Source organism: Toxotes jaculatrix, chromosome 17 (assembly GCF_017976425.1).
Source record: "Toxotes jaculatrix isolate fToxJac2 chromosome 17, fToxJac2.pri, whole genome shotgun sequence".
NCBI lineage: Eukaryota > Metazoa > Chordata > Actinopteri > Toxotidae > Toxotes > Toxotes jaculatrix.
In genome coordinates this window covers 88,907-116,176 of record NC_054410.1, presented here as the reverse complement: position 1 = coordinate 116,176, position 27,270 = coordinate 88,907, and the positions used below count along the sequence as shown (strand labels likewise).

General features: G+C 47.7%; 1 protein-coding gene across 10 annotated transcripts; it reads right to left on the bottom strand.

Moving 5' to 3' along the window:
- Window positions 1-222: 222 nt before the first annotated feature.
- mgaa (MAX dimerization protein MGA a) lies at window positions 223-26,730 on the bottom strand. Of its 10 annotated transcripts, none has more exons than XM_041060117.1 (29): window positions 26,360-26,730; window positions 22,899-24,071; window positions 20,406-22,254; window positions 18,029-18,134; window positions 17,357-17,458; window positions 16,911-17,039; window positions 16,071-16,193; window positions 14,913-15,739; window positions 14,180-14,456; window positions 13,308-13,447; window positions 13,059-13,133; window positions 12,369-12,474; window positions 11,644-11,999; window positions 11,000-11,305; window positions 10,036-10,333; window positions 9,174-9,356; window positions 8,580-8,870; window positions 6,692-7,461; window positions 6,321-6,443; window positions 5,563-5,674; window positions 4,888-5,057; window positions 4,705-4,805; window positions 3,976-4,090; window positions 3,477-3,588; window positions 2,657-3,079; window positions 1,633-1,770; window positions 1,422-1,550; window positions 1,230-1,279; window positions 223-1,196 (listed from the first exon to the last, which is right to left on the bottom strand). In XM_041060117.1, the coding sequence occupies exons 2-29, from the start codon at window positions 23,993-23,995 to the stop codon at window positions 474-476; spliced, it is 9,231 nt and encodes a 3,076-aa protein (XP_040916051.1). In that variant the 5' UTR covers window positions 23,996-24,071; window positions 26,360-26,730; the 3' UTR covers window positions 223-473. The 10 variants fall into 10 exon arrangements, with proteins under 10 accessions (XP_040916051.1, XP_040916053.1, XP_040916046.1 ...); XM_041060119.1 differs by having other exon boundaries at window positions 1,470-1,550; XM_041060112.1 differs by having other exon boundaries at window positions 223-1,279.
- Between the last annotated feature and the right edge of the window lie 540 nt (window positions 26,731-27,270).

Here is a 27,270-nt window from a genome sequence, read left to right as displayed (position 1 = left end):
CACACACACACACACACACACACAGACACACACAACCACACACGCACAACCACACACACACACACACACACACACACACACACACACACACGCACAACCACACACACACACACACACACACACACACACACACACACACACAACCACACACGCACAACCACACACGCACAACCACACACACACACACACACACACACACACACACACACACACAGACACACACAACCACACACGCACAACCACACACACACACACACACACACACACACACACACACACACACACACACACACACACACACAGACACACACAACCACACACGCACAACCACACACACACACTCCTCAAATGATGAAACTCAAATTTCATCCTTCTGATGCGTTGTTCAGAGGAAACGGTCAGAGAGCGCTCTCTGTCCGACGACCAATGAGATCCTGAACCTGCAGTGACATCATCAGTCAGGTGGTGTGATGTCAGCTGGACGGGTTTCCTCTCAGTCCCAGAGGAACCAGCCTCGGCATCGGCCTCCAGGCCGTGCCCCCCTCCACCCTCCCCTGTCCCCCGTCTCCCCCTCCTTCTGCTGCTACGTCCCTACTGGCCGGGTCTGCCCCCTTAGCCCCGCCCACCTTCATTTGCAGCAGAGGAGGCGGGGCCAGGACGCAACCCTCTGTGCTCCCGTTGGCCTGTCCTGTCTCAGGTCCGCTCTCCGTGTGCTCCTTCCCCATCTCCATGGTAACGGCGTCGTCAGAGTCCGAGTCCAGCTGCAGGAGCCAGGGGCTGCTGGCTCGAGCCTGCTCTGTGGCTCCACCCACTGCATCGTCCCCCTCAGAGACCCTTGCTTTTGTCGCCGTGGAGACAGTCTGCTGGTTGAGGAAGACGAGCTCGTTGAGGAGGGATGTCAGACTCTCACTCTCACCATCTCCTCTGGTCTGGAGCTGCCGTTCCGGAACCAGAGGCCCCCCCACTCCGACCTCAACGTGACCATCGGCGCTCAGACCTGGACGCACGGAGGACGACGGGCTCTGGTTGGAGGGTGGAGATGATGACAAGGCCTCAGGGCTGCTGTCAGTCAGGGACAGAGCCCGGTCCTGCTCATTGATCCGGTCTGAGGAAAGGTCAGATCCAGCAGAGACCGCCTGGTGGGGAGGGGGGGCGGGCTGAGCAGCTGGAACCTGCCGTGGTTGTATTTGTAGTTGCTGTGCAGTTGCTGCCTGTGGTTGCTGTAGTTCCTGTGTAGTTGCTGGTCGAACCAGGTCCAGCAGGTTGCTGAAGTTTGCAGCTGTAAAAGATGAAAGTGTGAGCTCAGTTATTCACTGACCGACTCACGGCCTGTTTTGTGAAGTTCAGTAAATAGTTACCTGTGAGGTAAGTTAGTTTAGATCGCTGAGTGAGTGAGTGAGTGAGTGAGTCAGTTGAGTTACCTGTTAAGTCAGTGATGGTGAGGGGGGCGGAGCTGCTGTAGATCTTACCGGTTGGGGGGCGGGGCAGTGAGGTGGGATGGATCTGCTGCTTGGTCAAACCGGGGACGTTGAGGGTGACCGGGGCCATGCCTACAGACAGGAAGAGGACATATCTTACTTTCAAAATAAAAGCATGTTGAAGAAGAACAGAGCGACAGTGGTCAGTCAGTACCTGGCGCAGGAGACGTCTGGCAAACCGTGGGTCCCACCATCAGTGGACTCAGGGTCCGGACCAGGTGTCCTGGCAACGGTGCACCGACCAGAGACAGAACCTCAACTGGTGCCAGAGCCTGAAAGGGGGGAGCTTCACCTGGACGAACACAGAAAGATGTTCAACACAAAGACAACAGGAAGTCCACGGAGTTAGATCATGTTCATCCTGACATGTGGAGCCCAGTCAGGAGAGTGGGAGGTGACAGGGACCTGTCTTCCTCAGCAGGAGGGTCCCCCTTATGAGCCAGATTCACAGGCAGCTGTCGGCTGACCTGGGGTCAGACTCTGGGTCTCTGTAAAGCGCTTTGAGATTGTGGGAGGAGCTGAAATCATTTCATCATACAATACTGCACAATAATAACGTAACATATTCAGAAAGTAAAACATAAAGTACGCTCACGTTTAACTACAGGGACATTAGGTCACTGTCTTCATGTAAGTTTCAAAACGTGTTGGAGCTGTAACACGACACTGAGCTGAGAGGAGAACCACGACGTGACTGAGTGAGACTCTGTCACATGAGTCAAAGAGCAGAGGATCTTTAGATCCCGCCTCCTTCATCACACAAAGTTTGCAGGTCGCATCATGACGTCATCAGGTTCCTTGTTGAGTTGAAATCTGGTTTTGTCTTTGACACCAAATCCTCACTCCGCTGACGGGACGCCGCTGACGGGACGCTGCTCTGCTGCTGCACACAGTTTTGATGACTGGATGAACGTGGACGCTCACACCGATGAGCAAAGATGAACCAAATGGGTTTTATGTGTGTAAAGAACGAGGCCGGTTGGACAGTTCAGTATCAGTGTGCCTCATGTCACACCGGTAACAAGTTGCCGTGGTAACCCTGTCAGGTAGTGAGTCAGTTACTCAGTCAGAGTTAATGTTAGTGCTGAACTATAACTGGGTCTTTAAAACCAAACCTTTGTCTCACATCATGTGATCGATCAACGATCTATCGATACATCTCCATCCTTCACTCTTACCTTCCACAGTCGTGGTGAGCAGAGGAGACGACGGAGCTGGATTTTTACTGCGAGACAGGATGTTTGGGATTGTCCTCGGGCGGTCCCTCACCACAGCTGCCTTGTGGGATACAGAAGGAGGAGCCATGATGGGCTTCAACACCTGAGGGACCCTTTGAGGCTGATGGACAGGTGTTTGGACATGTGTGATGGTGAGCAGGGGAGAAACTGGAGTGGGAGGAACCGGTGGAGTCTGCTGCTGCAGGTTGGACGATGTGGTTATGATGGCGCCATCGGCCGTGCGTCCCGCTGGAAGATCAGAGGCCCCACCCCCTGCTGCTGCTGACAGCTGATTGGCTGTTGGGCGTCTCTCCTGTTTCTCCATCTTCATCTGTTTGGACGAGAGGTGCTGCAGCTTCCTCAGAATTCTCTGCCTACTTTTACCTGCAGCCACAAACACACCTACAGGTTACAGCTCCACCCACAGGTCAACTGGTCTTTAAAACCAGTAACATGAATAAAAAAAAAAAACAAACACGAAAGCATCTATCGAACAAAGTCAGGATCAGTCAACAACATTTAAAGACCGGATACGTTTCAAACCTGCCATGTGGAAACTGAACTTGTTCCAGATATAATCCAGATTAAGTTTCATGATCCAAACACCACCTGTCATTCTCACACACACTTCATGTTCGTGTTGGTTTTACTGGTCATTCTGGTCTTCTTCCTCTCCGCCTGATGAAGCTCCTTCTCTCAGGATTTTGTTCTAAATGTGGAACTAACCTGACTAACCTGACATCTGAGGACGTCAGCGCCATCATCGCAGCCCGTCCCTCACCTGATACGTGGGAGATCTCTGTGACGTAGGCGTCTCTCTGCTGCTTCAGAAGTGTCTTCACACTCTTCAGTCTCTGCACCTCCGTCTGCAGAGTGTGGATCTGCTGACGAGCCTGAAACACAGGAAACGACCTGTAAGTGAAACGTGTCGCCGTGTCGCTGACTCCACCCTTTCTACAACAGAATGGAATATTCTACAGCTGCTTCACAAGAAAAGCCTCCCACTGAAGAGAAGAGCCTGAGTGTGCAGGATGGGCCTGAGACTCAGCGAGTCCACCACACTCAGATCATGTGACAGGACACCACAGAGGAAGCAGGACTGTGACGGCTTGATGGTGCGTTCACACACACACAGATCCTGATGGTTGGTGTGTTATTAAAGGAAAGCAGCTCGTTCCCAGGCTTCACCGACGTCTTCTTACCTCTGTATTTACATCCTGCCTCATCCAGCTTTCACCTGCTCTAACAGCAGAGTTCTACACTTTTACCTGTTCTCTCACCTGTTCTAACAGAAGTCTCTTTGAAGAGTTTTTGGTGTTCAAGACTGAACTGAGAGCCCTGAAGGCAGCAGCGATGTTCTGAGCTCCACCCGTCGTCTTCACGCTCAAACTGTTCCTGTTGAGAGAAAAATCACAGTCGGTTTACTCTCACCTGTTCTCACAGGTGTTTTCTCTCAGCTTCCTCACCCTGACGTCAGCAGGTAGATACACAGACACTTCATTCATCCACAAGGGAAATTCACACGTCTTAATGTGAATCACTGAGTGACCCTGGTTAAATCAGGACTCACAGAAAGAATCAATCCACAGATCTGCAGCACATGAACCAAAGCTTGAACTTTTTCATTCACCATGTTATAAGAAACCAGGTGGAGATTCTATCAGTACAATATCAGATCAATACCAGACCAGAACTCATCAATACGTAAAATGAATGATTCACAACAGGATTTTCATTTGTTGATCTTTTAAATAAGAAAATATTTTCATCACTATGTGAAGTCAATAAAGTCTTTGGAAACAAACATCACGTTAAATAAGTTCCTGATGCAGTTTGTTTAAAATCTCAGTCAGCTCTGTCACCTGTCACCGGTCACCTGGCAGAGTTTCAGCCAGAGACTAAAACAGTAACTGGACTGAACGACATGTCGACCTCAGTAAAAAGAAATCAACATCCAATCAAATCAATAATGAATCAATAAATAAAAGAAATTTCCTGTCAGTTCTTACTCTGAGTTCTTCATCTTCCTCTCCAGCCTCCTCTGATCCACGCTCAGTGCTCTGTTCTCCTCCGCCGTCTCCACGGCGACACTCTGACCCTCCCCTTCCTCCTGACACAAACACAGAGATGTCAGGACAGGTGACGTTTCACCTGAGAACCTGTGGAATGTAGCAGGGACAGAGGTTTCTCACAGCAGCAACGCCGGCCTCTGCGTAGACCCTGTCCTCGTCAGACGAGTCGTCCATCAGCTCGTCCGTCCGGTCTAACAGGTCCACGTCCATCAGATCTGCTCTCTGTGTTCTCCCCGTCCCTTGCCTCTGATTGGTGACAGACTCTCCGCTCATCACCTGTGGGCTCTTATCTAAACAGACACACAACACAGACAGCCATTTAGACGGAGCAGCAGGTTCAGAGACACGCAGAGTGAGTGCAGCATGACAAAGAGTGAGATGTAGGGACAGTGACAGGTTCAACACCTGAGACGTGAGCGGAGAACCAGGACGACACAGACGGTGGAGAGGACAAACAGACGACTCCTGTGTGTTCATGTAACGTATCATGAACACAGTCACACAATCAATAATCATTTCATTTCAAATCTTCACATAAAATATTAATCAATGCTGCAGTTTCTGCTCCATGTTCAGGAAACAGGAAACTGAGATCAGGCTGAGATCAGTTTGGTTCTTCAGCCCTTGTGACCACAGTTATGAATTAGACAGAGGAGACACTGAGACACAGACACAGGCCTGGAGGACACTTCTCTCACCTTCTGCTGTAAATGGATGGTGTTACAGTGTGTTACCGTGTGTCACGGCGTGTCACGGTTGCGGAGCTGACAGCATCACACTCTGTAGCCTTCATACCTGTTGTTGGAGCGATGGTGGACAGGTACTGGTCCCTCCTCTTCATCAGCCTCCTCTTCTTCTTCTTCAGCTCAGTTTCAGTCGTCCTCAGCTCCTGGATCATCTGCACCGCCTACAGCAAAAAGCCAACAGCTGTTTGTGCTCACACTCTGAAAAAAGAACTAACTAGTTGTTAACTAGAAACCTGGTAAACTAAGTCCAACCTGCAGCAGAGGGAGGCTGAGGAGCAGCTGGACAAAAAGACAGGTAAGAATGGAAGAAGGGAAAAAGGACAGTCCCCTGTTTTAAAGTGACATGGACGTATTTACAACAGGTAGAAGTGCTCAGCCAATCACTGATCAATACTAATGATACCTGGTCCTGTGTGACCTCACTGAAAAGTGTGTTTGAAGTCTGATGTGCCTCATAAGACAAAAGAGCCCAGATTTACAGTGTGTGATGATCCGCTCAGTCCTGCAGCCTCATACACACCTACCTCCACCTTCCTCCACCTTCACCACTACAACCTACTTCACCACCCTCACCTTCACTTCTGAGTTTAATACCTGCAGTGTGTGTTTTTTGTGTTCAGTGTGTGTTTTGGTGAAAACACCTTTCCTGAGGCTGCAGGTGCTGAGGGTCAGGGTTGTCGGTTTGTTGTGTGTTGTATGTTGTGTGCTCATTACAAACAGTTGTAATCACATGTTCACAGTAAGAACAGGTCCTGCAGGAACAGATCTGCACACAGTCTGATGCCTGCGGAGGAAACGCTGTGTGACCTTCTTAAGGGTGAAGATCTTTGACGTCCTCTTCTCGCTCAGTCCCACCTCCCTCCTCAGACCGTTGAACAGCTGCAGCATCCTCAGTCGACGCTGCCTCTCCAGCACATTATGAATGTGTCGCTGCACACAAACAAAAACACATGTAACACGTGTAAAACATGCAGACACGCAGACCAGGCCCTGACATTTGAGCAGGGATAAAATGTCCTGAGCCACGACTGCCCCCACCCCCCAACACCCATAAACCAACCACACCCTCCACCTGCTGTGACACCAGCCGAGGTGGTGTTGTCTTTAACACTCATCAGTTCCTCAGACTCATCACTGTCTCTGTTCTGTCCTCTGATAAACGTTAGATGTTGTCTTACATGGTTTGCTGTGATCGTCTCCTTCTCTTCTTCACTGTACAACTCGTCTCCAAAGTCTGACGAGTTTTCCGTCTCTCCGCTCGACGACCCCGTCGGGTCCACCACCTCCACGGACTGCGTCTCGGTGGTAACAAGCCCCATCTTGTGGTCCACGCAAATGATGTCCACGTCCACCAGGTCGCAAGCCAGCTCAGGCTGAGCACGGGGGTTTGGAGGGGGTACAGGTGTGACCTCTGACCCTGAAGGAGCAGGTGGGGGTGGGGCTCTGTGAGTCTTTTCTGCATGGGTCTGAGAGGTGGTGGAGGTTTGAGAAGAAGCAGGTTTCTGAGGGACTAAGACCTTGGTGGGACCACCTGGGACGCCAGACACTGCCACCTTTTTGACCCCCAGCTCAGCCCCCTGACCTGTGGAGGGTCTGAGGGAGACGAGGTTCACCGGGATGGCAGGGGGGTTGGGGGGAGGCTGGAGGAGGGTGAAGCAGCCCGGAGCCGTCACCACCTTGATAGGTTTTTGGGGGGGGGGTTTAGGACAGGTGATGATGATCGGCTCCTTGTTGGACTTGGTGGGGAGGATTTTAAAGGTGCACGTATCCTTCTGAGAAAGGAAACCAGAGCTGGGGCAGAGGGGGACGGGGACGGGCGGCACAGAGAGGGACCGGAGGCTGGACAGTGAGGAAGAGGAGGAGCAGGAAGGTGTAGTTACTGAGGTCTGCGATGGTGTTTGATTAACGACAGCGACGGCCGGAGTCCGAAGTGAAGAAGGGGGGAGCGCTGAAGGGGAGGAAGGGAGGGAGGAGACAGAAACACAAAGAAAGACATGTGATTCCACCTGAGGGTCAGCTGGTGATGCTGCACATCAGCAGACAAACACACCTGCTGAACACAATCCAACACTTCCAGGGCCACGTCTGCTGGTTCTCGGGTCTAAACTGGGAGAACTGGCTGCGTTTCTTAGCCTGACATGAGAGTTAATGTCGTGACCTCGGGCTGTTCGCTGCTACACAGGCTCCGATCGAAGACACCGTCAATTCAACGTGTCACTGTTCAACTGAATTAATACAAACACGTTCAAGGACGAGACATCAGGTGAGTCATGACCCTGAGGCAAAGCCCCGGACCTCGTCTCCTTCACGTGAACCCGTCTGTGGTTTATCTGAGCAGTGCTGTCTCCTGACTGACAGATCAGTGGAGCGTCAGGTCACTGAGGTCACGTCTGTCTCATGTTCCACACGTATTAATCGCTCTGTTTGACCTGATGTTCAGTTTCTATCAAACCTCACACTGTGAAACTGGAACCAGCAAAATGTTTTACCTGAAAAACAAATAAACAATGAATCCATCAACAAAACAGCTGCTAATCAATTTTCTGTCAACTGATTAACTGATTAACCATCTGAGTGATGCAGAGCGCCCTCTGCTGGACCACAAGACAAACTTCTTCACTACACTGTTCAGAAAGTTTGAACGTTTCTTTCTTCCCGTGTTTGACTGAACATTTGAACATTAGTGCTCAGACTTGGTTTTAATCTCAAATGTCCATTTAGTCCAAGTCCAACGGTTTATGTCCCTCCTGCAGGTACGCAGCCTGTCAGAGTCCGCTTTCTTCTTCAATCTGTTCTTATTAGTTTTAACTGTTTGGACTTGGCTTTAATGTTTCACACATGTTTTGCTTCTTCTCTCTATTCTTACCTAACACATTTTAAATTCTCTTACAGGGTGACTTCCTGTCCACGCACACACCCTCAGACCGTCACTGACTTTCATGTGAACACCCTGAACAGCTTCTCTGGCTGTGAACAAACTGTGTGGACTGACGCCCATCAGGTGGACTCAGACACCACCCCACGCCAACCGTCAGCATCATCCCTGATGCAGTCCAGCACACTCACCTCTCCCAACAGGCAGGTTTGGTTTGACTGGTCTCAGCTGGCTGATGGGAACCAGCTGCACCAGTTTACCATCTGGTCTGCGGTAATACTGGACTCCTGACGCCGTGCGAACTGGCTGCAGGACCATCCCCTGACTGTTAGAACGTGGTGGCGGGAGGCGTGAAGCCACACCCGATACAGGAACCTTCATGTGAGGACCCGGGAACTGAATCCACATGTGAGAGGCTTCAGTAGGCGCTGAGCCCAGACACAGATTGGCTCCACCAATCACAGAGCTGCTCACCTGCGAGGCTGAAACACAAGGTGACAGAAACATGGTGTATTTACTCACACTGCTGTGGTTTAGGTCGAGGTGGCAGATCTGGGATCTGTTGAACACTAAATCCTGACATCACACACATCACATCATATCTGAGGTGAACTATTTTTAAATTCAGGTAGGACCTGCAGGTGAATGTGGTTCTTAATGAAACCAGAGACCTGCAGGTCAGGTTCACTGGTGACTCTGTCCATAGGTGTGACCCTGACATGGATAAACACGGAGATTCACCATCATTTATTCTGTCCCAGTGTACCTGCCGTCTCCAGTGTTACCTGTTGAGGGGGCGGAGCTACCACAAGCTGCCGGTGCCGCTCTGACCTGACCGCCTCCCCCTGCAGGACTTGGGTACACCCTCACTGTGACAACCCGGGTCCCCACCCCCTGAGGTGCTTCACCTGCAGGCAGCTCACAGGAAGCAGCTGATTGGTCGACCCTGAGGGCGGCGGGCTGAAGCACTGTAACACAAAGATGGTCGGTTTGACATGTAACGTCCGTGTCCGAGGTATGAAGCTGTCAACAACCAGTCCAACGATACCTGACAGCCGCCATGTTCCAGCGGTGACTGTCAGCCCTCGAACTATCAGCTGAACCGACTCCATTATTCACTGCTGCAGTTTCTCTTCTCTGAGCCAAGAAGCTTTCTTTGTGATCTTTGATTGACAGGCAGCTGAGCCTGTTAAAAATAAAGAGCCAAGCGAGCTGCCCTGCTAACGGCATGGCCCAATCCTCCTGCCAGCTTCAGCTCATACACTTTTCTGTACAGTATTTTAATGATATTTATAAAAGGCTTTTCTAACTAACTAACTAAAATTAAATAACACTAAAAAAAACACAAGTGGAGACAGCTGGTTAGCTGTACTGTCAACATTTAGCTGCTAATGTTAAAAATACATCTTTACTAAACTAACCCAGCAGCCTACAGACACAGGTCATGAACGTTTATCAGTCCAGGTCACACCTCTGCTGCCAGCTAATGATTTCACTCATCCACGTCCATGTGGGTCGGACAGAGGCTGGGTCACACGTGGACCTGGTCTCGGTTTGGGTTTGCTGCGTTCAGATCTGCCTACACCAGTGGGTGGCAGACACAGGTGGTAGAAAGGCTGTAATAAGATCGATCTGTTGTATGCTCACCTGTGGGGGAGGTTTGGAGGGTGAGCATTGTGACTGGCGGCCATGGTCTGGGTGGAGTAGCAGTGGTGGTGGCGGTGGCGGCAGTGAGGTTAGAGGAAGCCGAGATGGTCTGGGGGGTCGGTGCCGAACTCTGGGTCTCACAAGGTTTTGAAGAGGATGAGGAGGATGAAGAGGAGCCTTGTTGGTCTCTGCTGGGCCCCACCCGCCCAGTCAGATAGGCTGCCAGACGGTTCGCTGGGTGGAGCGCCCCCATCTTCCCCAACTGGATCTTAGCCAGAGGATACAGCTTCCCGTTTACCTTTCAAACAAAAGGGAGAGAAAATCAACATGAGACTTTCATTCTGTTTTCACGCCGACATCCAACATTCACACCTGCTCACGAAGCTTTGGAACCAGGACGTTTCTTTAGCAACTTCACCTGTTTGCAGGTGAAACATTTAAAACAGTGTCTCTGTCTTCAGATGCTCAGTCTGAGCTTTGAAATGTCATAAAATATCTTTAGTATCTGCAAGTGTCTCTGTCCCATCGTCCTGTGCCTGTCCCTCTCTGTACATGTCTGTAGGTGTCTCTGTCTCTGTCCCTGTCTGCAGGTCTCTCTGTGTCTGTCTGCAGGTGTCTCTGTGGTCCTGTCTGCAGGTGTCTCTGTCTGTGGTCCTGGCTCCGTCTCTAACACATGACTGTGTTTAATGTCCCACTCTGCTTCAGATCCATGTTGGATCCATATTCTCTGCAGACTGTGATGAAACAGCTGTTTGCTCCTGTGCTCTGTTTCCTATCACAGCTGTAACCTGCTGAGGACAGTGTCCACTAACTGTTCTGGGATCTGAATGCTGTCCCTCTAACATTGTCCACTTCCTGTGTGTATCATGTTCTATATGCTGCATGCAACTTTAAGAATTAATTAGATTTTTACAAAGCCAACACACTGTCCGCAGTCTTCAGGAACTCTGCGGTCTGTTCTTACCTGGACCAGGTGGTCTGTCCCTCCCGGCTGTTTCCTATTGGCTGAGAGGAATCCGGCAGGGGAGATTCCTGTTAGGAAAGGCAGAGCCATGATGACCTTCTTCTTCTTCGTTGCTTTCATTTTCATTTTCCCTCCACTCCTCTCCCTCCCGTCATCCACTTGATGAAGTGTTGAGCCCGCCTCCTCCTGGATGTCCTCTTCCTCCACCTCCCGCTGCCAGTCCTCTAGAGGCTCCTCCACCTCCATCACCTTTCGTGGCCAGGCCTTCAGAGGCTCCGCCTCCCCGTTCGCCTGTCCCAGGTGGTCCTGCAGGAAAAACACAAGACACTCTGAAAACACAGGACCCTGCTTTCAACATCTGTCTGTGGTCCGCCATTATCATTCTGTAAAAACTGAACGCACGTGTGTGTGTGTTCATTTCTCATATTCATATACACACACACATTTAGTGTTGCAACTACTGATCGTTTTCATTTTGGAATAATGTGCTCATTATTTTTCTCCACCGCAGAACGTGCCAGAGAAGTGACCTAAACACTGAATCCATATTCAGAACACGTGCTGACTGGTTTTCCTTCGCTTTCAGATGAACACGAGTGGGAGACGGGTTCAAAGTTTTGTTGTGTCTTTCGATTCGTACCCACCTGTTGTTGTGGTTTTTCCTTTCCCTGGTTTCCTTGTTGTGCTGGTTTCGGTGGTGCTGCTGCTTTCTCCCGCTCCACTCTGGGTCTGGAGATGTGGATTTTGTACTGGATGCAGTGGTCGCTGCCGCTGTCCTCCACAGTCTGGCTGACAGGACTGATGAGATATTTCCTGATCCAGAAAGGATCGTCCAGGCGGTCCTGAGCCATCGCCTCGCACAGCTTCTTTAACACGTGGTTTCGGTCTGCGTCGCTCGCCCACTTGCACTCTGCCAAGATGATCAAGCGCTTCGACGGCTTCGGGGTCAGCTCTGGGGGAGGACTCTGGCTGAAAGGCGCTGGCTGAGCTGGTTCATCTGCTGAAGAAAAATACAAACCCTGAGTGGCACTCTCTGTCGCAGCCCGACCTCAGGCACCAAGGAAACATATCATTGAACTGGATGATCTGCATCAACAGACCACGCACTTCACTCACAGACCAACGGCAGTGGAGCTGTCACTCAACGTCCTAACAACTGTCCCACCATGAAGAATGATTACCAATGTTCCTGCAGACACACCTGCACCAGCTCCAGACCAGTGTTAGGAGACTGATCCCAGTTCATTCCACTGGGTTAATGACAGGCTTTTCACAATAAGAGCTGCTTTTCTGAGCCACTTTCATGAAACACCCTTCTGCAGGGCCTGAGACTGGACAACAGAGGAAGAGGAGGTTTCACTAACCCTACCTGGAGGGGGGCTGGAGGTTCTGGTCTTTGTTTCCTTCAGTGTCAAGTCTCTCTGTTTTAAAGGACTCAGCTGGACAGCTTTGGACCTCACATGTTTAATCGTCTCCTGGAGGAAAAATATCAGAGACTCTGTAAATTCTCAGTCACGCTGTTCACATTTATTCAGCTTGTGAAGCTGCAGTAAACTTTGTTTATAACTTTATTAACAGCACTTTTAGAAACATAGTTACAAAGTATTTACAAATATAAATTAAAAGAAAAGACAATATGTGTGTGTGTATATTCATGTACACACACACACACACACACACACACACACACACACACATACAAAAAGCTTCCAAAGTTGGAGGAAATGTTTCTCACTACAGGAAGTTATGGAGCTGGAACCCAGTTTTTCTGTAGTGCAGCTGGTGTCAGTGAACTCTGCATCACCACAGCTGTACAGAGGCTTCACTTTCACTGTGTCACATTATATAAGGCTGAGTGTGCAGCAGCTGCGTCAGTTGGTCCGTCCAGCGTCTGTCTGTTAGCACTGTACTGCGCTCTGCTTCCTAACCTGCAGCACAGACTGTATGTGTGTGTGTGTGTGTGTGCACGGTCAGGGTTGGGGGTTCGGTTTCGTCACGCTTGCATCTTAATGGGCAGGAACAGTTTGGATTTCAGACGGTGGAATAACCTGACTCTTACCTTCTGTTTGGGGTTCTTCTTCTTTCCTCTGTAACCTCTGACCCTGGCACAGCTGCTCTTATTCTCTCTGCTCTCCTGGAAACAAACACAGAGACGCAGCTGATTGGACAGCTGTGCAGCAGGGCCTCTTTCTTTGGTACACCAATTCAAATCTGTCTTCTGTAATTTGGGTGGAACAACCCTTTACTGTCTATCTACACTTTACAGCTGTAGAGGACTGTATGACTGTGTATGACAAACCATGCTTACAGTGGAGCGGAGCAGGCAGGCTGGTTCAGGGACATGGACTGGGTCTGGATCTGGATCTGGATGTGAGTCTCTATCGTCCTTCTTCCACAGAATTCGGACTTGCTCACTAGGCTGGGAAACGCTTTCCGCCTCCTTCAGAACTACAATCAAACAAGACGATAAGTTCCAGGTGAGATCACCTGCTTGGCCTGTGCTTGGTGACAGAGTTTTGATGTGATGGAACAGTCAGACACAAACAGCAGCTGCTTTATTCACCGTTAAACTGGAGTCGTCTTACATCAGGACAAACGTTTCGGTACGAGACATACTCTGCCTGCAGATGCCATCACACACATTCAAATTTCCTGTCTTTCTGAGACTAAGATGTTCAGATCAATACCACTGTCACGTCCGTACGCTAATATGAAGCTACAGCCAGCAGCTGGCTAGCTTAGCTTAGCATACAGACTGGAAACAGGGGCAAACTGCTAGCCTAGCTCTGTCCTATCAGCTCCTCTGGCTCACTAACATGTTAGAGCCTGTTTATTCCACCTGTATAGAACCTGAAGGGTGGAAACAACAGTGTCACTGTTTCTTTAGTTTCACTGAGAGCTCATATGAACCGTAAAACACTGAATTGCTCTTTTGTACAGAAGCTCGTACTGTTCTTGTACCATAGTACTTTACCCATGAGCCTCTATTCTCCATCCAAAGCTGTGACTGCCTGTGGCTGCGGTCCTACAAAGCTGAAACTTCATCCTGACACCAGCTGACTGGCCTCTCGCTACTCAGAGAGACGCAAAGCAGCCTCGTCCTAACAACTGTGAGTTCTTCCTCTCTCTCTTCTCTACATGACAGTTACAGCACTGTTGGGGTACAGGTGGTTTACTTACTGTAAGCCATCTTCATCCTCCTCCTCCTCCTCCTCCGCTTTGTGCTTTCATGGTGGGAGGGGCTGGAGTCGGAGCCGTCCAGGTTCTTGAGGAGGACCACCTTCTGTTTTAGGCAGCTACAGCCAAACATGCAGTGAGGCCGGCCGCAGTGGCTGATCCTGGAGCAGTGGGACAGACTGGAGCAGACACAGCCCAGCCTGCAAAACTCATTCAGACAGGGGGGGGCTCGTCTCCGGATCAGCTGGATGGGAGCGGTGGGGTTCTCACTGACAAAACCCTAAGGAGGAACCACAGGAACCAGTCAGTTACAACAACTGGGCTGTGGAAAGCACAGTGCAGAGTGTTTTAAAAGAGGAACATAACACCTGCAGTTTTTCACCTGACGCCACCTGTTCTGCTAACAAACAACAGTCTGGACTGAGATTATCTCGTGTGCAGGGATGGTGATGCCAGGAGCAGAGACTGATTAAACCCAGAAGTGTGAGCAGCTCAGGAGGAGGTCTCTCTGTTTTCTATCACAGGAAGCGAACGTCTTTGGGTTTGTACTGTTGATCAGACCAAACAGGACATCTGAAGATGTCACCTTGCACATCTTCTGATATTTTATGGACCAAACTATTGATAGGTGTTAGTTGCAGTTTTACATTCTATAATTCCAGTGTGAAATAAACACACACAGACAGATGTTGCTCCAGAAAAAGCCAGAGCCGGTTGTGTTGCTGTGATGTCGTACCATTAGTGTGAAGAGGGACGTCAGGGCGATGACGGCCCTCTCCTCTGTGATGCTGGTCCTGGGTCGGCCCTCCCACACCACCCCATCCTCTAGGTCTTTCTGTCTGAGCAGAGCTCGAGTCATCACTGGTCCGCTGTCCCTCTGGGTTTCACCACCCACATCAGCACCGGTCCCGAGCTCAGAGTCTGACTCCAGAGGAGCCAGGTCCTCTGAGACGTCCAGCAGGGGGGCCATGGACCTGGAGGGGCTAAGAGTCTGAGATGAGGTCTTGGGTTTAAGTTTCCTCCTCTTCTTAAAGGGGGAGGTCTGAGGGGAGCGAGTTAATGGCTCTGTGTGGCTGAATCGGACCTTCAACTGGTTTTTCTTGGACTTGTGAGGTTCAGTGAAAGGTTCTGTGTGGTCTGATGGGGGTGGTGCAGCTGGGCTGTGGATTCCAGGCTGTTTAGGGATCAGGTTTGGTTCAGCTGGACTTGGTTCAGGTTCTGGTCTGAGTTTGGTCTGTTTTGGACCTTTCTGTTTCCTCTCTCCTGTCCTGGACATTTTTGTCCCTTTGAGGGAGAGTTTGGGTCTCTTGGAGGGGGGAATGAATCCTGATATGAGGTCAGGGGTGGGGGAGCTGGCAGTATGTTTCTTCAGGACGCTGCTCAGGGTCCGGACGTAGCTGGTGCTCCTGGTGGGGAGCTCGTACATCACTGGCTCCACCAGAGGCTGAGAGAAGCTGGCGGCTCGCTCGTCAATCAGCTTCCCTTCGTTCTCCAGATACTCATCCAACATGTCGCTGCAGAACGCTGACAGGTTCTTCTTTGGCAGATCTGTACTGGGACCAGCTGCAGGACACGAGACAGATTTAATTTGTTAAGAAACCAATCCACCCAGGCACTGGGTTTCTGTCAAATGTCTTTTGAAAGACTTTGTATAACTGATCAAAATAGATGTAAGTAAGACTCACTATGCTAACAAGAACTGCTGTAACACTGAGGCTGCGGAGTATTATAAGACTTCCTAATAAATAAATCAGACACAATAACCACTGCGCAATTTATTACAGCACAAATAACCAGAACCAGGAGAAACACTGAGCAGGTGCTGATGTTTTCTTTGTTCATAGAAAGTGAACATGGTCACATTTTGCAGAAGTGGCCTGACACACAAATATACCTTCAGGTTTGGATGATGAAGGAGCAGATGGAGCCTCTGATGGAGAGAATTTCTCTCTCCAACCTTTAATCTGAGTCACGTCTGTGGTTTTTCCTGTTCTGGACACAAACGCTGTAGAAACACCTGAAAAAAACAAACACAGAGGAACTGACTCAGAGCTGGCAGAGGCCATGAGGACAAACGGCAGCTGTTCAAAACCCTCAATCATTTGTTGTGGTTTTTATGTTAAAGGCAGTTGTGGAAATCATGGTGCAATAAGTCTCTGCAAATATTAACTGATCAGGTGAAATATCTCTCCTGGTGAAATTTATAATACTTAAGATATATAAAGAGAGGCAATTTAAATTTTGTTTAAAAATGCCAAAAACTTGATGACTCCAGCTTCACAAATATGATATTTGCATCTTTTCTTCATCTTACATTAAAGTAAACTGAATATTTTTAGGTTGTAGACTTTGGTCGGACTAAACGACATTTCATCAAGTCACTTTGAAAACTGAACATTTTAAACATTTTTCCGCTGTCTGATAGACAAAATGATTAACTGATTAATCAAGAAAATAACTGGCAGATTCTTCAGTAATGACAATAACTGTGAGCTGTAGCAGTGAAATGTACTCGTGGAAAACAATAACAATAAAAAACTAAAATAAAACAGTCACTGAGTACATGTACAGGCACATTAATAACCCAGTTTTGAGTTGGTTAAGTTTGAGCTCAAGCTCAGGCCATAATTCAGCTCTTTTATAAAGTTATTTTTTTAAATATTACAGCTGCCACTCAGAGGCAGTATCTCCAGCTTTATGTTAACCTGACTCAGGTCAGTATAAAGCTACTAACCTTGAGACAGAGGCAGCTTCTGGCTCAGCAGCTCTGGAGGAAATCCAGGAGGGGGGATGGGCAGACAGACTCCTAGGTACTGCAGGTCTATGGCTAGAGTCGGATCCAGCAGGTTCATCTTCAAACCCACTGAGTTTTAAAGAGACAATAACAGAGAGCAGTCATCAGTTTGTGTCAGTACGAAAAGCTGCTCAACTTATTCAAAAGCAAGTTCTACAAGACGGACATCGGACAATCCTCAGGAAATAAAGTCATGGCGAATCACATCAGGATGTGTCTCAGCTAGGACTCTGAGAACAAGGACAGTTTTTGACTCTAATTCACCTCACACAGTAACACCCCCCTCCCCCCAACTCAGCGCCCCCCCCCCCCCCCCCGGTGAGGCTTTAGTCTCTGTCCTCCTGAATGTCCACAATGTTTAAACTTATGGCAGATCTGATACGAACCTTGCTGCAGCACAGGGTGAATGACCTGTTTGTGCTTCATCAGCTTCAGGTCTCTCAGGAGAATCTTCTCGCAGGCAGAGATTCTCTGCTCCAGACTCTCTGCTGGACACCAACACATTTTAAATGACAGCTCACACTGTTGGAGGTTGTTAGCCTAGCTTAGCACAAACAGGAGACGCAGGGACAAACTGTTAGCCAGCACAGACATAAAATTTAACTAGTATAATCAATGTTACAGGTAGTTAACGTTACAGCAGTTACAAAAAGTTAGCATATCTGGTGTAAAGGTAGCTGCCCACAGCATCATAGCCAGGACATTAGCCTAAATACTGTTAACAAAGAATTAGCCTCCAGGACCCGTTAGCTCGTAGGTCCTGTTTGCGATTAAGTCTTGTTAACCCTGAGACAGCTTTTCGTTAGCTCAGAGTTAGCTTGTAGTTCCTATCAGCTAGGAGTAATTTTGTAGTCCCTGTTAGCTTTGGGTTGTTGTTAGCAAACAGGATACAACATGTGCCGCTAACTCATTACACAAGCTATGCTAACCATGTCCCTGCTCTCTCTGTTCTACACACACACAAACACAATTCTTCTTCTTATTCTGTCATTAAACGTGGAGATTTAAACCACTATGGTAAACATGGTCTGACTGTGAAATGATAATCATGTTGTCACCGTTCTCAGGTGTGTCAGCAGATTGTAGCAGGTGACCTTCAGGTGTTGTCTGAGATTGTGTGACAGTTCCTTCAGATGTGTCTGCGATGTGAAGCTTGAGGGCCTCCTGAAATATGAGGTTTGGTTTTTAATCATCTGTATAAAACAACGTTATCAACAGCCTAAAGTCCTGCTTTTGTCCCCTACAGAGGAGACTGCAAAGTTACATGTTTCGTGCAGCAGAAACATGAGATAAGACTTAATGTAATCCTGGTTGTTGTGGCGATTAGCATGATGGTCAACAAGCTAAATTCGTTTTCACTTTTTAAACGACTTCTGACAAACACCAGCCCAGATCTTAGATCTTGTGTTTTCTGTATCTAAAGCCATTAAGTTATGACTGCTGAGGGATCATGGGGGGGTTCTTCATATCTCGATTCATGGCATTGGGACTAATGAAGCTTAGCGAAAGTTCAATCAGGAAGACTACATCCTTGCGCTTGCCTTCTCAGTCAAGCTCAGTTTCCCGCTAATTCCAAGCTCCACCACCTCTGCTTTCATCCAATCACAGATCGGCATACTCATCTCTAACCAATCACCTGTTACCTGTCAAACTTTAACCCTGTGAGCCCGTACGTATCATATATGATACCCACATTTCTGGGACTCATTGCATCACCATCAAGCATAAACTTTGCATTTAACCCTTTTAGATGAACTCTTATGCTCGTATACTGACTCCTGGTAGACACTCCTCACTTTTCTAAATGTTTTGACATGTGTGATACAAACAAAAAATATACTTAGAATTTTTTTTTTTTAATTTTTTTTTTTTACATTTTGTCAAAGGGACAAATAAAGAGTTCATATTTGAAAAATTAGAATTTTCTGACCATTCTTTCATAGTTCAGGTCTCACAGGGTTAAATGTGCTCTCCTTTTCTGCTGCCATTCAGCTGTTTGTTCAGCAATGCTATGGTCATCAACCCACCTCCACCCCTACTGTAGTCTCTCCTGATTGAACTATCCCACCCATAAAAAATGTACAAACTTTTATTTTTAGACATGGGCAGAAGACTCATCATACAACCAGTCTGACAATCTAAATCCTTAAGTTGTTTAGTAACAGCAGCGGCTGTTTTTCCTGAGGACACTGAAGAAGGTCGGACAACCACAAGAGATGTTGGTGATCTTCTACCGTTGCTCCATAGAGAGTATTCTAACATACTGCATCTCAGCGTGGTGTAGCAGCTGCTCTGCAGCAGACAGGAAAGCACTTCAGCGTGTTGTGTCCAGTGCACAACGGATAATCGGGACTCAACTTCACGCGCAGGAGGAGATCTACACCACCAGGTGCCTCAGGAAAGCAACCAGCATCTGTGAGGACCCTACACACCCGTGCCAGCACTGTTCGAACTGCTGCCATCAGGCAGACGATATAAAGCCCTCCGCACCCACACAACTAGACTGAAGAACAGCTTCTTCCCCAGAGCTGTGGCTGCTCTGAATCAGTCGAAGAAACTCTGCCTGACACAACCACACCAACAGTTTACACAGCCTACCATTCCTCTTTGACGATGCTGCTATGTAAATATGTAACTGATGGCAACTTGCACAAAACTGTAAATAATATGAGTACATTCAACACAGCCATATCTTTATAAATATTGCAAGATTCATATGTACATCTAGCACATGTAAATTGTGATCCCTAGTGCCCTCTAATGTATATTTATATTTTGACTGTACTTTCTTTTTTTTTCTTTTGAGCACCTCACAAAGCCTAAACAAAATCTTGTTGCACTGTACAACCTGTATTCTGCAATGACAATAAAAATATTCTTATTCTTATTATTCTAACAGTCTTAGAGGGTACTTATGACGAGCTGCCTCACTAATCATGAGACACCTGTAAAGCTGCATTTTTTGTATGGCAATCCACAGCCAGTATACACTCCTCTCTCACAAAACAAGTCCAAAACAAGCCTTAACACTTTTGACCCCCCGGGCACACTGAACACTCTCTGGCACAACAGGTGAAGCAACAATAATACAAATAACATGCTAATGTAACACCTGACAGGAAAAAAAGTCAAGGTACAGTAGCCCAGATGTGACAAGCCAGGGTTAGCCTTAAGGAAGTTGCCTTTCTGGGTTGGGCGATCTGTATCGATACTGGTGTTCATTTTTACGTGCTAGTCCGCCCATCATGGCATGCCACTTACTGATTCTGTGTGAGTGATTAGTTGGACTGTCATACCCTGGCGGTGTGTTTTGGACTTCACTCACAAAGCTGCCACTTTAGATTCAAGGTCCCTTCATTTAAAAACATGAAACATGAGGGGGACATACTGTGCTACAGACAAACTGTTAAGAAATAAAAACAGCTTTAGTTTTACCTTGGACGTGAACGAGATAAATAATTGCTCCTCCACTTCCTCGAGGTTAGGCTGCATGCTAGTGTAATTGGAATGATCAATCTTCTGATCACTATCCATCTTGGCAAGCTTCCGCCGCCGGGATTTCTTCTTGCGCTTGGGGGGTTTGTTGGCTGGGGTTGGTTGCACTTGGTGAAAGGGCCCACTTGCACTTGCCTCCGCTGTAGTAAGAGGTGGGCAGGTAAGAACCACTGCCTCTGTGTTTGAAAACTCCACTCCCATCCCAAGGTCATCATCAGTGGAGAAAAAGTGCACGAGGTCTGTGATTGAAGGCGTGGGTGACAACCCGTCTCCATCTAATGAAGAAAAAGTTGGAGACAGCGGCAACTGGAGTGCAAGGGGGGACAGTTCTGCTGGAAAGGGTAGCGACTGTTCGTTCTCTTGAAATGATGGAGTACCATCAGGGGGAGGCGTGGATGTGGAGGTGTCAAGAGTCTGTGGTTCAGAGTGGGAGGGAGTGGAGGAAGATAGCAAAGGTGATTTGACAGACCCTAAAGGAAGTGTCTGTGATGTGAGCTGAAATGTAGTGAATGAAGTGTCTATGTACGGCTCAGGTGGAGGTAACACTGTATGCCATTTAAACACAGATGCAGCAAAATCTTCAGCTTGTTGTGGCTCCTCGGGAGGTACTGTTTTTGGAGTTGGTTCAGAAGTAGTGGAGTTGAGTTCTAAAGCTAATGAGGCAGGCAGAGGAGGTAAAGGTTCTGGAGAGCTTGCAGGTGACAAAGGCTCAAAGCCAAAAGAACACTCTGGGTCAGAGAGCAATGAATCACACTTTATAGTGGGGGAACCTGACGGTAGTGTGGAAGGCTCAGTGAAGGTTGGTTTTTGTGGTGAGTTCATGGCAGTTAACACTGTGTCAAGGGGTGGTGACAAAACAGGAAATGCAGAAGAGGTAGCAAGAGTTGAAGAAATGGTGGATGTCGATGTCCCAGGGGTACTAAATGGCTGATCTAAGTAGGGTAAGACTGGAGTACCATCTGGCACTGCCAGTTCTGAGCTTGGGCTTTCAGCAACTGAAAGGGAGATCAACCGATCATCAGTTCTTTGTCCCTCTGGCTCTGTAGTGGCAACAGCATTTTGGCATGATGGACTGGGAGGCTGAAGGGTTGTTTCAACTGCTTGAAAATCTGCACAAGTATGTCCGGAGGCCTGGTTGTCGGATTTTGTGACATCACCAGTGAGATCTTTCAGGGGACCGGTTGCTTTGCCTGCATTATCGGAAGGCAGACACGCAGGAGCTCGAGCAGAACTCTGTGATTTAGACAGAGATTCAGAAGGGAGTGCTGGGGGCAGAGAGCTTGGCTTGTTCTTGGCCTTTCTAGATTTTGTCGAATGTTGCTTCAAAAAGAGAGCAAGGGCTGGCAGAGGTACAGGAGCCGGCCGTTTATGCTGCCTTACATTCACCTCTGATGGCGCTTCGGGTTTAGACTGGTGCTCTGACTCCACTGGGGAGTTCTGGGACACTACAGGAGAAGCAACAACATTACTGACCTCAGAATCATCTGCCACAACATTGTCCTTGAAGTTCAGTGAATTCAAAAGGTGCTTGTCCTCCTTAATTTTCCTCTTTGTTAAAACAGTGTCATTCTTTGCAGGTGATGTTTCACTGTCTGTTTTGACAGATAAGCTGTCCTTCTTGGGAACATCTTCTCTGTTGCTTTTCAAAGCTGTGGTTTTAGTGTTTGCTAGCTCAGTTCTATGAGAGGTATTGCTATTGATACCCAGCTGCTCCAGGTTACATCGCTGCAGTGAAACATGAGCTTCCCGAATAAGTTCAGAGAACAACTTCTGAGCTGGAAGTGAACTGCTGGTGAAGGAAATCAAACAGTAGAACATCATATTAGTGACATCACCAATATTACACATATAACTTATCTTATGATATACTGTAGGACTTAACTATGACATTCTTGCTGTAACATTGGGAAACCTGTAATAAAGAAATGTCAGCACTGACTAGTGCTGCAAATTTGTTCCTGTGTTAAAAAAACACATCAGGCAGCCATTCATTATAGACTGAACTTCAAAAAATATTTTGCCTCCTCCCTTCACAATTCAAGACCTTGCAGCATGACTAGGTGACACTGAGAAAGGTTCAACTATATGCAAATATTCTCTGATGTGTAGGAGCGACAAACTGAACACAACCAATGACACTTTTTTATTGTCTTGGGAAACAAGGGGCAGGGCGGTTAGCAACTGGGTAAACAGGTCTAAGATATATGTTGGCACTCTGGTGAAGGGTGAAGGAAGCACAAGAGAAGAATTAGTTAACAAAACACAATTCGGTAATAAGGAGACTAGCCATGAAACAATATCTCGATGTGTTCTGGAATAAACAGAAGGGCATTTAGAAGTTGACCTTCATTCTTGTACTCTTTTGCAAACCTGATGTTTGATGCAAAGAATTTGAAGAGCATGCCATCTTTTCTGTCAAAGTGGAACTCTTACCACGAAGTTTCCCAGGGAACCTTGGCAGTTGACTGATCTTTGTCTGCTGTGGAATTTTTCTGAAGGTCACCTGATGCTAAAGATTTTGAATCCACTGCTTTTGAGCTTCTAGGTTTGTGGTTTGCAAGCAAAGACTTCAAGCTCTTCTTCACAGGATGCTGATCGTTGGTTGTCGTGCCTCCATCTTTGTGCGAGTCTTTCAATTTCAGCTTCAAGCCCCATGAACTGGACCCGTCCTCCTTCAGTCCTTTGGCAAAAGGGTTGTAGTCAACTTTGAGCTTAACAAACCGTGAGTTCTGGTAAGCAGTGACAGCCATAAACTCAGTCTGGGGGAAAGTAAATGTGACAACACCAGGACCATTTAGCTTAATGTCTTTGGCAGCCTTGTCAGTTTGGACTACGTGCAGTCGTGGCAAGTAGCGGTGCATCGGATGCAGGATAGTGTTCCCTTCTTCGTCTGAAATGTTGTTTGTGAGCTTCATTTTATAAAAAGACACTGGATTCTGCATCCAGTGTTGACCCATAGATGGGGATTCTGGATGAGCAAAAGGTTGACTCTTTTCATGACACTCTGCTTTTCCAGCAACTTGCCAGCTCTTGCCAGTCCACTTGTAACAACTGTTGTCTAAAGGATAAATATCCATGATCAGCGAGTACTTTCTAAATGGCTGCAAGCCCGAGATGCGAAAGCGACAGTAGGGGAACATCCTGCTGCCTTGCTTAGTCAGAATCATCTCTGTTTTGCATCTGAAGAACTCGTTCCACATGCTGTTGTTGTCCAGCGTTACTCTGATGCCTTTGCAAATACTATCAGGAGACAGGTTGTCTGAATGAGGGTTTGAACTGGTGGAATGTTTCATAGCAGAAAGTCCACCAGAGGTCATGGTGGCTTTCTTTGATGAGTATATGTTGGGTTTACCCATCATATCTGCCTCTTCACTGGTTGCATGGGTGTTTCGTTCCATCCCGCTTTCACTTGCCTTCCCTGGTTTAGGGACAGCAAAACATGGAGGTGGATGATTGGGCGCAGGTGCTGCTACAGGGGTGGGTTCCCCTTCGTGATGGAACACCATTGCTTTCTCTTTCTTAGAAGCCATGAACAGGTCCCAGACATCTGAAGGACTGGAGGATCCCACCTTTCATACATCTGTACAATGGTTTCAAGACAGCACCCTGAAAAATAAAAGTGATAAACTTTCATTGGGTCTTTGTGACATTGTGCGTATCATCAAAGAAAAAACTGAGGCAAATCCAAATCTAGCATGTTCAGAACACTTAAGAGGAATTTGTAGTCATGCATTCACAGTTACAGTGTCGTCAGAAACCTTAGTCGTGTAGTCGCTGCAGCTACACCTGAGCTACAAACTGCAGCTAAGGTGTCAAAAGTGTACGTCGGAGCTACAGCAGCTACACAGATACAACATGGAGACAACAACAACTGTGAGTCCTGGCATGGGCTGCTTGTGTTTTCTCCTGCATGTTACATGGTAATATCCAGTAATGAGACAAACCATCCCATTATCTTTCTATATGACAAAGTAAAATGAAGAATGTAAACATATATACTGACAGATCGCCCTGATGATCAATCTGTCAGTTGCAACAGGTGAAATCCGTCAATGAACCATAAGTTACAACCTACACTGTACATATCTATGACAGAACAGCAAGAACCACTGCTGTCAACTCTTTGGTCGAGAATAAATCCATCTGAAACTGCAAATCAAAATAAACACTGCACCACAGCTGCTGGATTAACCCAGCACAACACAAAGCTCAACCGCATGCAGACATTAGCCGAGCTGATGGAGCACACCAGCTCGACCGCTTTTATTTCTCCTAGTGAGGAAATACAATATCTCAGCCTGTATAGTCCTGCTGAAATTCACCACGAACATCACCAGTGTCAAATCAAATGGAAAATCAAATGGAATGGTTGTCATATTGATATTCAAGGTATACTGACAGATTCACAACATCTATTTATGCATTAAGTAACATGCAAGAAAACATTCCACCTTAAAGGCTGTTAGCAGCTGTTAGCATATGTTAGCAGCCCTTGAGCAGCTCAGTGAATGAAATGATTTTTTCTACCTTGCTATCATTAACTAGTACAGATGAAAAGGCAGCAAACCTTCAGTCTGCTGACGTGTCTTTATTGTGCTGAGCCACATTTTCACAGCCTGACTCAGAATGGATGTTTCCACTGAGGCTTCATTCGCTCGACACAAGTACATGAAATGCTTCACAAAACAAATTACCTGTGTGCGTCTGCCTGTGTCTCTTAATGCCAGGTTGCATGAAGTCACCCTTGGTATCATCTAATACTACTTAGGTGGAGCTTATGTAAATTAATTCATTCACTCAAATTCATTCAATTTCTTTTGCTCAGAGATGTTGAATTTAAAGGTTTCAGAGCTTTTTCTGAGTTATGGTCTGGTTATTATTGCAGGGTTGTGATATTTATCTTTCGTCTTGGACCACACAATAAATCAAATCACTGAAAATTTATTGCTGAATATAAAATAGATCTGAATATATAGTAGATCTGGCCTCGGCAGGTTCTCGTTATGAGCAACTGTGTCTGTTGCTATGAATTAAGTTAATTTGTGTCTTTTAATGGACAAATGTTGATGATTAAAAAACCCAAACAGAATAACACCATATTTATTGTTTGAAATATATTCCATCATATCCATCAGTCTCAACAGAGAAAACAGAAACCTTTACCTTGCTACCTGTCCAGAGTGTGTGATTCAACACTCATTGTTTTGTCTTCATTTTAAAAAATGTGTAGTTAGTTAGTTAGTTAGCTTTTAGTGCTTTTGTTCAGTTAGCTGCCTTGTTTTAAAGACATGTGCAACAGTGAGTAAGTTCCTAAAGATGACACTGAATTATTGCCACCATAGCCTGCACCTACACCAAACCATTCCCAGCCAGTCCAGTGGGAGTTTGCTGAGCATTACTGTTCATGGCACACAACCAACCAGAGAGAAAGCACAGACACCTGCAACAAACAGGTGAAAACCAACCATGAACACACACAGCAGCTGCAGTTTTCCATGCTACAGTCTGAGGCTCCCACCAGCTCAGGTGTTTTCATTCTTTTTGAGGGAATGTTGGTTTTTGTCATGTGTCTGTAGTTTATGCACGAGCTGATCCGCACGCTGCCGTTTACCGGCGGCCTGTAAACTCAACCGAATGAAAAACCTAATTAGTTTGGATAAACTGAGCAACGCATCGATCTTCTAACAATCAGTGACCATGTTTGATTAGTTTTACCTGGACTCGTGCAGCTGTGGATGCGTTACATTAAATGTGATTGCTGGATTGAGTGGAGCTAGCTAGCAGCAGCAGGCCTGAGGCTGAGCACAGTAATGGCTTCCCATGAACCACTGCAGCCCCCGGTCGGTCTGTACCGACCCTAACACCACGTGCTCCGACAACGGCTCAGGAATTACCTTCAAGCACGTGGAGTATTTTCAGCGGCGTGACATGAATCCGAGTTTTCCCGTCGCACGAGCCTCGCCGCCGACACCGTGGGCCTTTTCAAACTGAGAGGAAAAAACAGCACGCGGTGTCCTTCACTATCACGTCATCGTCCTTACTGCGCAGTCTCGGGCGCCATCTTTCTGCCGCCACCTGTTTCAAAAGTCGTGCTTGCGCCTCTGAGCACGGACACCGGAGGACCTGCCGTTCGTTAACCGGGGAACGAGCTGCCGGACGGCGGGACGGCGTCCTCTGTGAATCTTCCTATAGCCGTTGGACTGTTTACTGGACCACGAGGACAGTCGCCATTACAGAGAGAGGGACAGCCCGCGTGCTGCTGTGGTTTCTGTCGGTTCATCAGAGTCAGTCTGGGACACACCGAGTTTTACCGCAGTGAAAATCACTCTGCGCCGTGACGATGGCGGGAATGTGTCCACAACAAGAAACCCGTTTCCTGTGCGGACCGGACAGATACCGGCATCGGGAATGGAAGCGTTTAACCGGCGCGATTTATTCAAACATCAGGGCGGAATGAAAGTGAAAGGTCCGTGTTTAATCCACCGGGGCGGGGAAACGGTTTATGGCTTCACTTCTCGGTCGTTACGGTAATCCACGTCCGCGTTTCTCAGAACGGGCTCAGCCGCTTGAAATGTGTTTGTCTCGCAGTTAGATCCTCACGGATCTCCTGTCTCAGCCGCCATGTTGTCACCAAGGTAGGAGCCCGCGGACCGAGACAATGGCAGCGGTAATGTCGGTGGTCCTGCCCACAGACGGCCAGGTACCAGCTCAGCCTCGGGGATGTGATCCGTTTTAATGCGCTTCTCTTGCGGTGGTGGAAGATACGGTCGAATAAACAGGAACCGCAGCGGAGAAACACCGATCA